This window comes from Nematostella vectensis, chromosome 6 (assembly GCF_932526225.1).
Source record: "Nematostella vectensis chromosome 6, jaNemVect1.1, whole genome shotgun sequence".
In the NCBI taxonomy this organism is placed as follows: Eukaryota; Metazoa; Cnidaria; class Anthozoa; order Actiniaria; family Edwardsiidae; genus Nematostella; species Nematostella vectensis.
Genome location: NC_064039.1, coordinates 4,242,276 through 4,252,435, shown reverse-complemented (window position 1 = coordinate 4,252,435; position 10,160 = coordinate 4,242,276). Strand labels below are relative to the sequence as shown.

The following is a 10,160-nucleotide window of genomic DNA, read 5'->3' as shown; positions in this document are numbered from 1 at the left end:
GGAGATATAAATAAGTCCTACTGGAATCCTGGGGGGTAGGGTGGGGGAGGGCGATACGAAAAAAACGTTCCTCTGTAGGAAGGGGGGGAGCAGAAATTTCAAGACGTCTTCAGTCAAAATCCCCCCCCCCCCCCCCATACCTTAGGGTTTTTAATGAACAATCCCTTATCGTTGTTTATTTTCTGTTCGCAGTAAAGATGTCCCACTCCCCCAGTACTATTAACGGGGCAACTTCGCAGTTTTCCAAACAAGTGGACAGCGAACCTGACTCACCAGAGCATGCGCGGAAACAGTTTCTCACGCATGTTTGACAAGACGCCCCTTCGTCTCTCTGTTTTTGCGCTACTATCAGGGGCTCATAAATAAGGGACTGTGCAATAATTATCGGGATGGAGGGAAGTGGAGCCAGAAACCAGGAGGGAGGGCTTGTCTACTTTCATTTCTCTGGAGAAGGGGCACTGATTAATATCCCTTCTAGAGCGGTGGGTACTATCTACACGTACCTTCAAATGATTTAAATCAAGCAAAACACTCAAAGTGGTCGCGTTCTTTAACCGGAGTAATGGATAAAATATACCCAAAACCGGTAGCGAATCTCGTCTACATGGCAGAGTCTTTTAAGACAATTTGTTTATACTTTTGTTTTGTATATACGTATACTTGTACCATATGCATCATATACGTGGCCGCTAGTGACAGTAAGGAGAGGGAAATAAAGGATTAAACACTGCTTCCGCGAAAGACTTATATAGTCACTCATAGAAAAATAAATTGTCAAGAAAAACGCGCGCGTCGTGTTTATATTATTTTAGTACCCAGTCGAGTGTCCCCGCAACAGAGTATATGCTCTCTGTTATATTAACTATTTCTCTTAAAACCCGAGTGGGATTTTCCCTAAGAACCATATTTTGCAACAGTTAAAAGTAATTATGATTCATTGCACCGTGGCCTAGTCCCTAATATCAGAAAGAGGCCCTAAACCACAGCTTCTTTTCACGTCTTTATTAGAGTGCTTTCTCTTCTATTCGAAAAAACACTCCCCACCATGTGATGGGGAAGGATCATTATTTATCTGGGGGGTAGGGCTGCTAAGTTGAATTTGTTTCCGGTTCAAAAATCCCGACCTTCCCCCCACCCCCTTATGTAAAGCCCAAAAACTGTGACCCTGCCCCCAAAAAGGCGACTAAAAATTAAGGCCCTCCCCTAGTACAAAAAGAATGTAAATCCAAACTTTGTTCATGTACATTTTCGGTCGTTTTCACACTATTTTACGAAAGAGAGTTAAAAAACTATTCAGGTAGAGAATATTGAGAAAAGGGACATGCTTAGAGGAGACCCCCTAAATATCCGGTTTACTTTATTAAAATTATAGTCTAGCCGTGGGATACTCTTTACGTACGGCAATTTCTACCAGGAGGACCAAAAGATTTTATGATTGTATAAGTATTCAAGGGGTATATATAGTATTGCATATAAGGGGTCCGGGGGCATACTCCCCATTGCAATGTTAGTCATTATTGTTAAAAGCTAAATAGCATCATACAAGCTCCTTTCCACCAGAATGTTTATTTGTATATTTTTTTCATACTACCCAATCTGAAAAGTTTGGGGGAGTGACGTGAATAGAGATTCCAAAACCAAAACTTTAAAAGATAAAACAAATAGAAGCGCCATAGTCAAACGGAGTCATGTGTAGGCAAGAGGCCCATCATATTTATTTATCTAATTTTTATGGGGTCTGGGGTTCTACCCAGAAAATTTGAAATTCCACACTATTAGGAAGCTCGGAAATTGATCAGAACACCTGTTCAAAAAAAATCCCCGAAACCCAGTTTAAAAATTGAGGCCCTCCCCCAAATCGGCGCTCAAAAAATTCAACCCTCCCCAAACATAGCACCCCCCTGTTAAATAATGACCCTTCCCTTATTACGGACCTACCATTTGATATCTGTAAATGATAAAATATAAATCGACAAAGTCAAGATCCCTTGAAATCTACACAGTAGAAACCCGTGACAAGTGATTCATCTCTTGCTAAAAGGGAGGGATGTACCAGGGAGAGATGTACCACTTGTGATTATATCGTTCCTACCACCATTATCGGACCCAATGGAGAGTCACACTCTGTCACGGACCATATCACATGCACTACAAGCAATCTCAATTATTGTATATTTTGTAAGCTTTGCGGTATGATTAGCTTGGCACGCGTTTTTGTGAACATCGCAACGATGTAATCACCCGCCATACATTCAACCAGTTTCTAGTCATTTTTATTATAAACCTCCCAGGACACTTCGTCGACCACTTGTCTATTTGTGGAGTTTCTTTGCACAATGGTTCCAATGACTCTCGCATCTAGAAAGAGAATAGAGTTATTTTCTCTCTTGACTGTAGAGCCCCCTAGGTATAAAGGGCCAGTACGCAGCTCTTACAAGCCGCAATTTGATTGGGCAAATGAATAATATCCGCACCTCGACACAAAGAACGAGAAGAATAGAGACAAAAGAACTCCTTAGTAGAACAAAGATAATAGGAGACAAAGCAGCTGCGTACTTACTCGGTATAAACAACAAGCTGTCATTTGCATAGATAATTACAATTTCTTTAGCGCGCCCCTCTCCTATTGTTCCTTTGTCGGCCCGCGCGCGCGGCGCCGACACACTACCGATTGTTCGCATCATATTCGGTATCTTTTACTCTGACGAAGGGCTAAGGCTGATCGTATTATCCATGAGCCGTATTCAATGCAAATGCCGCAAATGAAAATGAAACAATAGACTCGATTCATTCATGGATAATACGACGTTTGAACTTAGCCAAACGCTCGAACCGTTAATCTGTTTCACATAGGCGTTTAATATACCTTTTACCTTCTACTACACGCCTGCAGCCCACGCTTCGCAGACCATCTAGTTTTTCTAGCTTTTCTGTTATACCACAACTTGACGCGGGTTGCCTGTGTTCCTCTCTAGCCCTACCATACCCAACACAGTATTTTTGTCAGCGTGTTGTCCGTCGCCATTTTGGGAGTATACACTCGAGAGATTCGAACGACAAACTACACTGTTTCTGCAAGTGTTTTATTCAAGCAATCTCCAAACATATCCTTACAGTTTTCAGAGACGATAGGTAAGAGCTTAGTAATGTAATTGCGCCGTCCTGGTTTTGAAATCGGGTATTTTCTGATCTTCTTTGTTTGTTGTTTTTATCGATGTTAGCCAAGCCTAAGTTGTTAAAAATTGCTTGGAATCGCTATATGAAATCAACTACAAAAAAGCAATACCGGTGAAAGAAATCAAGAAAAATATTATTCTATACTAGGTATTCTATCCGAATCAGCGTTGTTTTATTGTGGGCTTTGATGGACTCTAAGCTTGTTCACGACAACAGAAAGTAAAAACTAGAACTAAAGAATATCAAGGATACTATATTTCAAGTCGGTCCCCGCTATTACAGGCTACACTACATTTACCTGGGCTGTAAGTGTGGCAAAGAGAGCTAACATCATTCAAAATAGTAAACATTGATTTGCTTTATAGGTATCAACTTAACAAAATACCTTCAAGTATTCGCCACTATTGAACGTGCCTTTGCATGGTAATTTGTAGTCACCAGTTTGCTGAGAAAAACACAATGCTTGCTAGGGCCTGTCGCTGTGCTGGACGGCAAAGGCCACATTCCAGGAAAAAAACAAGGCAAGCCAACTGCTTGCAAACGATATTGATAAGGAAAAAGGGATGTTAACCTTCCCTGCCAGATACAGACTAAGACTTTTTCTAAAGGCCAGATTATACAGTAGTTACCACTGGCACCATTTGGGTGATCACAAGACAAGGGAGATGTTTTTTCCAGCTATTTTGAAAAACATGTATTAGAAAATGTTGTGTCCCTTTGTTCTTTTAGAAAGTTCTTCAAAATGGCCAGCAGAATCTTTGGAAGTCTTGCCAATGCGTCAAGATCCTACCTCCACCCAAGAGCATCACTTGGTAAAAAACTCTCACTGACCCAACAAAGGACAATCAAGACCACAGAAACGGGAGCTGTTGCTAGCAAGCCAGACCATGTCAGTTTTGGCTTGCTCAAGGTCATTGTAGTTGTGATACCATTCATATATGTTGGTGCTGTGATATCGAGGGAGGGAGCAGCTTGGCTTGAAGAAAACGACATCTTTACACCTGATGACGATGATTAATCTAGCCTTCTCAATATTTTTTATGGAATATTTATTGGATAATGATAATGTTCAATTTTATGTTAGCATTTTTGTAGGCAATTACATATACAGACGTGGTCATAGCTAGTAATTTTTTTAATGGGGAAGGGGTGAGTCATAGTAGCAAACTGAAGATTTATGACAGCAGAGGACAACAATGGTGCACAAGTTATATTTCTCTGCACCTTAAAGAGAAAATGATAGCTACACACACTTATGTGTATGCTGTCGTAGTCTCTCTGCCGTTGTATATTTTTAGTCCCTAATTCTAAAGAATGTAGATGCAATTTCTTCCATGTGTCATTTGTAAACGATACTACTACTCGACCCAGGGAGCAGATAAAACAGGAAATATGTCAATATCGAGTCCATATCGTAACTAAGTACCATATACTGGCACTGATATTGTAATTACCTGTATTGTAATGTTGTTTGTAATGTTTTCAAATTTTAATGTAGTAATGTTTTTAATGTATTATTATTTATTGACGCAAGCAGTTGTGAAGGAATTGCAAATAGTGTGTATTGAGAACCCAAAAATGAAGAAGCCAGGAGTATCAATCTCATCAAACAATAGTTAGAACGCGTTCATTTTCCCGGTAAAATTGAAAATACTACACAAAGTTTCAATAACTGCATTAATCAGAATTCCAATTTTTGGGGTCGGTCTTCATTCGCTGTTACAAAAGCAAAATGAAAGTAGATAGAATTATATATGCGCACATGTGAACACAGGGCGCCCAAGCTCACAGTTAGTGGTTTTAGGGTTTTGTGAGAAATTCTTAATAAAAACGCACGAAACTCACCGAGAAGTGATCATTTTAATTATCTCTGTGAAGTTTCGTAAAATTCAGTCACCCCTATCTCACTCAACAAAGTATACTGTGAGTTGAGCTCCTTGTGATGTGAATTCACTTGTAAACCATGTAGTGTATTCGGTGTTGTAATAAATTTGTATAATAATTTATGTCCTCTATGGTGCTCTTTGGTGCACTGCCCCAACCCCCCCCCCCCCCCCCCCCCCCCGTTAACAAAAAAAGATTTTAACCATCTAGGTGTCCAGGGCCAAGACGGCGCTAAATATCGAATCTTACAGACATTTTTTCGCTTCCACAGGGATGAGATAACTTATAAAGCCTTCTACCTAGCTCAATGATGAAAAACCCAAGCCTGCACTTGAGCACATCTTTGTAACATTTCACAATTTAGCGTGAACAAATTTTCTAGCCGAATTCTTTAGATTTTTTTTTTCAGGAAACGCAATAAAAATATTGATATGGTGGAAGAGAGCTTCTGAGGAGAAATGCGACCGGAAAGTGAATTTGGAGGGTTTGAGTTAGAAGGCTGTTTTACTCAAAGTTTCTAAGCTGATCGCCAAACTTCGTAAATCATCCACATGATCTTAGAAATTTCTCAGAAATCTTGAAGATCGGTCGTATTTGGTTCTTTCCTTCACTTAAATAAAGCGCATATTGTTCACAACAACACACGACAATTTTAATGGCGCATTACGCCTTTCTGGTCGTTTAAAGCTTCCATTCAAAATTAAAAAAATAATTGTCATTGATTACCTCTCAGTTGGCTCACGGGGGTTTACCTTAGATCTGTTGTCATGACAAATGACAGAAAATGGCTTCGCATGGAATCGAGGACGCCGGACAGTGGCTTATGCAAATGAGCATCTGTTCCGTAGACTGTAATGTATCTTGCCCGTTCGTACAAATCAAACGCGCGCGCGATCGCCAATTTGACGTCACAGTCGATAATCAATTTTAGGGAAATTGACAATTTAATGTATTAGAATCCAAATCTCGCTCTCATACAAAGTGGTGATGAACATATTCTAGCATTAGATGGATGAAAAGGCTGGTAGCTCACTCGAGAGAGTAGATTTGCTGGAAGAGGGCCATGGTAACAATCAGAAAGAAGGGAATGGTGACAAAAGATATGGACTGCTGAAAAAGAGGAAGTCAAGTGACGACAAAGAGGACGCTAATTCGGACGCTAGACTCGGACGTCTTGGGCGTTGGCTTATCAAATCAAAGGTATATTACATGGCAAAAGCTATAAGTAAACACAAACAAACTTGATTGTCATATCTACATTCAAAAGGTTTTCCTAGACCCCGACCTAAATGCATGGCATCATTCTTCGTTTAAAAACTTGAAATTTTGTTACCTTTTAACAAAATGATCCGCGTCCAAACGAAGTGTTATTAGTTTGAAATGGCACATCCTCACGAAAACTCAGAGACGATACGAAATCGATAACAATCTCTATTGTGCCTGTTTACATATCTCCATATCTTAACTAAGTACCATATACTGGCACTGATATTTAAATTACCTGCATCGTAATATTGTTTTTAATGTTTTCAAATTTTAATGTAGTAATGTTTTATTATTTATTGACGCAAGCAGTTGTGAAGGAGTTGCAAATAGTTTGTATTGAGAACCCAAAAATGAAGAATCCAGGAGTATCAATCTCATCATACAACAGTCAGAACACGTTCATTTTCCCAGTAAAATTGATAATGTTGTTACCTGTTTTCAAAATGATCCGCATCCAAACGAAGCGTTATTTGTTTGAAATGGCACATCCACACGAAAACTCAGAGACGATACGAAATCGATATTAATCTCTACTTTGCTTGTGTACATCGCGCGCACAAAATAAATAACGTCATTGTTTTCGAAAAGTTGCCTTTTCGTCTGGCACAGAAAGGGTATCGTTTTCAAAAATTTCCACTCTCATCTCTATTATTATCATTTCAGCATGTTCCAAACCTGGCCTTACGATTGGACGGGCCAGACCAGTCACGTGATCAAGAAGAAGAGGAATGCTCCCAGGATTCCCCGCGCCCCTCTCAACAACAAGCAGAGGGAGACTCTCTAAGGCCATGCGGGGGTTCTCTGAACCTCGCCTCACAATATGACAACACTGAGGGGAGTCCCCAAGTAAGTTTCAACGCATCCTTGTTTATATTTTCCAAGATACACTCTTTTTGATATAAAAACGTCTATTTTTAGTTGAGGCTGGGGCGTTCTTATTTTTGGGACATTTTAAGGCTGATCATGTTCTTAACGATGTTCTTAAATTTTAGTTTATAAAAGAATGTAATACCCAAATGAATTATTAGGAAACGGATTACACTAATGACCAATAGCAATAATAAGGCTGTTACTATGAGCACAATTTTTTTTCTGCAATCTGAGCCTCGGCATGGCTTAGCATGTTCTTAAAATTTGGTGAAATCTCAGGCTGGACGTTTTTGTAAAAAGGTTCTTATAAAAAAAGAGTGTAATCTCCGTAAATTTACGTCTTTTCCTTTTAAAAAAATCAGTACATCAACTAGAAAAAGCGTTCTCGAAGGCGAATACAATATCGCCTGGAGATAAAATTATGCTCAACATTGCAGTTCTCACGTTTGTGTAATTGAGCTTCGGCCAGGTAATATCGCATTAAAATTTTGTTCTATCATAAAGTGATGGTCGTTTTGTCGTGCTAATGTTTGATTTTAAAGGAGAAATGAATCAAATTTAATTGGTTGCCATTTTAGAAAACAAAATCTCTTTTCGCTCTAACCTAGTCCCTGGCGAGCAACCCAGAAGGCCAGGCAGCTATCGCTCATGATATTATACGATGCTTCTGTTTTGCCCCCCTCTCAATGTTTTTAAAAAAGCACCCTTTTTTCTTTGCTATGCTCTAGGACGAGATAAGATGCTCTTCTAAGCGTAGACGTTCACCTAGCCCGAGGGGAGGAGGGGTAAGGATTCAATCTGAAGAATGCAAAGAAGAACCAGAGCAACTAGGCAGTGAAATGAAGGAACTAAGGTAGAGGAAGGTTTCATATTGACCCGTGCTTATTTATGTTGTAAATGAAATAGTAAAGTGGCTTTCATAAACCTGATAAACAAAGTGAATAAAGCTCAATAGTACAAACATATAAAAGTAAAAAAATAAAGTTAAGCTGTATAAGTTAAGTAAATTTTACGCCTTTTTGCAAACCAAGATGCAAATGCGACTAACAAAGTAACTACATTAGATAAATCAAATGAGCTAGAGGCGAATATCTTATCTAAAGTGATATTTTTTTTGGCTAGGGGCGAGTCTCCGCACATGCGCAGTTGCTCGGATGATCATAACGAAGACGAGTGGTGGTCAGAGCGAAGGAATGGCGGGAAATGGGCAAATTATGTGCTCAAGCTACCACACTACTTGTTGTGTGACCCAGGACGTATGGAGAGGGTATTTATACAAGCCAATCAGCGAACAACGGTAAAAAGACTTCATTAACAAACAATTCATGGATACCAACTTAAACTTTTTTTTATTGAATCAAAACATGTGTTAATCATCATTGTTGTTTAGGAGTTTCCCACTAAGCCTATCAACTCATACGCGCTTGCGCAGTCGCTACTAGAGTACGTGATGGTCGACCCAGACCCCGAGTCAGAAGAAGTGTCAGTAGAACTACCACGTGTGAAGAGCGCATGCGTGCTAGAGACACACCCGTGCGCTGTAGTCATGGAAACACCAGCACCATTCCCAAAGATCCACTATTTTCAGGTATGATAAAACCCAGCGCAAGCAAAGCTCGCGCTATTTGTAAACCAATTTGAGAGGCACTGCAAAGTAGTTGTTTCCTTTGCCTTGTCTTGTTGTCAACCGAGCGAGGCGGTTCCAGAAATGGACGGCACTCTTTGCACAGGGCTGAACAGTATCGTTGTTTCGCAAATATCAAATATCTCTCGTGGTATGAGATGATGGTTGGAGAATCAGCGGCTCATGTAGTTTAGCTAACAGTCCCTCAGCTCCCTGCCATACTTGCGGCTCCCTAAGGCCCCTTCTATCTGTTTGCCAGCAGCGTAATAGGAAAGGGAATCATGTGAAGTGTATGTTCTTTTTACTAAAACCATTTTTAATGCCATATAAGGGAAGGGGAGAGGGTGAGTAAGGAACAAAAAAATTCATACACGATAAAAAACCTGGAAAAAATGCATGCAGCCCAAACCAGACAGAAAGGCAATGCATACAATTATTATTTTTTTTAAATCATGCACGTCTTGGAGACAAAAAAAATGCACGACCTCCCTCACTTTTCTAATGGTCCGTTCCTAACAATACCTAACGTAAAGTTTTTTTTTATACCATTGTACGTGTCATAGCGGCCATCACCTCCCTTGTTTCTTTTTCAAAATTATAAGGGGCGTGGCTGTGCCCTTTGTTCATGCCTAGTCACACCACCAACATGCGTGTAAAAACCATGCCCCCTACCAGAAAATTATAATTTCAATAAACGTCCTCGGTGCAAATGGTGAATGGCAAATGGAAGTTGTAAAACAAATCGCGGCTTTTAAGTATAATTGCCCCTAAGAGTAAAAAGTAAACTAACCGCACGAGTTATTCGCATTTTCCTACTTTCAGTAAAATATGAGGAGTCCCTTGGTATTTTTGGATGATAGCACTGCCATTTGCGCTGACAACGTACTTTGAAATAGGCGTATCTTATGATTACCATTGGCTATTCACAGTTCAGATAACTCATCAGGCACCGTATACTTTACATACAGATTGAAGGCAGTCACAAATGGATGGACGAAGAAATGCCACCAACCTTCCCGAACACTATTATGGGCCTATCAAGCAGGATTTTTGGTAAACGGATGAGCCGCGAGGAGTACGAAGACGAAGATTCTGTTTCGCCCTTCCGAGAGGAATACGACAGTGATTTTAGCGAGTGCGATTGTTGAGGAAACCCCGACAAAAAAGAAAAAAGGGAAATAGCCCACGATAGCCACTATATTCCAAGCGACAGAGAATGTCAATCATATAATTAACAAATAAAAATGTTGGCCGAAATATATATTCTACTTTCATATTCTATGACCCAAGGTTGGTTCACAAAAACGGAGGGAAGACAACCCTGAGTGTCGAAAATGTA

General features: G+C 39.9%; 3 protein-coding genes and 1 long non-coding RNA gene across 12 annotated transcripts in view; 3 read left to right on the top strand and 1 right to left on the bottom strand.

Moving 5' to 3' along the window:
• Window positions 1–784, top strand: part of LOC5502646 (octopamine receptor) — a 28,557-nt gene extending 27,773 nt beyond the window's left edge. For all 9 annotated transcript variants that reach the window (XM_032370941.2, XM_032370939.2, XM_048728549.1 and 6 more), the window contains one exon: window positions 193–784. In XM_032370941.2, the coding sequence (XP_032226832.2) occupies window positions 193–311 (119 nt within the window). In that variant the 3' untranslated portion in view covers window positions 312–784. The remainder of the gene's footprint in view (window positions 1–192) is intronic.
• Window positions 785–2,257: 1,473 nt separating this feature from the next.
• LOC125568060 lies at window positions 2,258–2,861 on the bottom strand. The gene is made up of 2 exons (XR_007312045.1): window positions 2,561–2,861; window positions 2,258–2,358 (listed from the first exon to the last, which is right to left on the bottom strand). It is a non-coding gene; the product is annotated as an uncharacterized LOC125568060 (long non-coding RNA).
• Window positions 2,862–2,869: 8 nt separating this feature from the next.
• On the top strand, window positions 2,870–5,183 carry LOC125567908 (the record flags this gene model as incomplete). Its single annotated transcript, XM_048728915.1, has 2 exons — window positions 2,870–3,132; window positions 3,907–5,183. Coding segments are annotated over 2 exons (552 nt in total), but the record flags the coding sequence as incomplete, so codon positions are not given.
• Window positions 5,184–5,955: 772 nt separating this feature from the next.
• LOC116610183 lies at window positions 5,956–10,080 on the top strand. The gene is made up of 6 exons (XM_032370937.2): window positions 5,956–6,261; window positions 6,991–7,173; window positions 7,926–8,050; window positions 8,320–8,494; window positions 8,588–8,785; window positions 9,790–10,080. Exons 1-6 carry the CDS (start codon window positions 6,070–6,072, stop codon window positions 9,967–9,969), a joined length of 1,053 nt encoding a protein of 350 aa, XP_032226828.2. The 5' UTR covers window positions 5,956–6,069; the 3' UTR covers window positions 9,970–10,080.
• The last annotated feature ends 80 nt before the right edge of the window (window positions 10,081–10,160 follow it).

Excerpts from the sequence above, each read along its gene's own strand:
- LOC116610183 (XM_032370937.2), top strand. The coding sequence starts at position 6,070 with ATGGATGAAAAGGCTGGTAGCTCACTCGAGAGAGTAGATTTGCTGGAA. Across the intron at positions 7,174-7,925 it reads ACACTGAGGGGAGTCCCCAA|GACGAGATAAGATGCTCTTC; the intron begins GTAAGTTTCAAC and ends GCTATGCTCTAG. Across the intron at positions 8,786-9,789 it reads CAAAGATCCACTATTTTCAG|ATTGAAGGCAGTCACAAATG; the intron begins GTATGATAAAAC and ends CTTTACATACAG.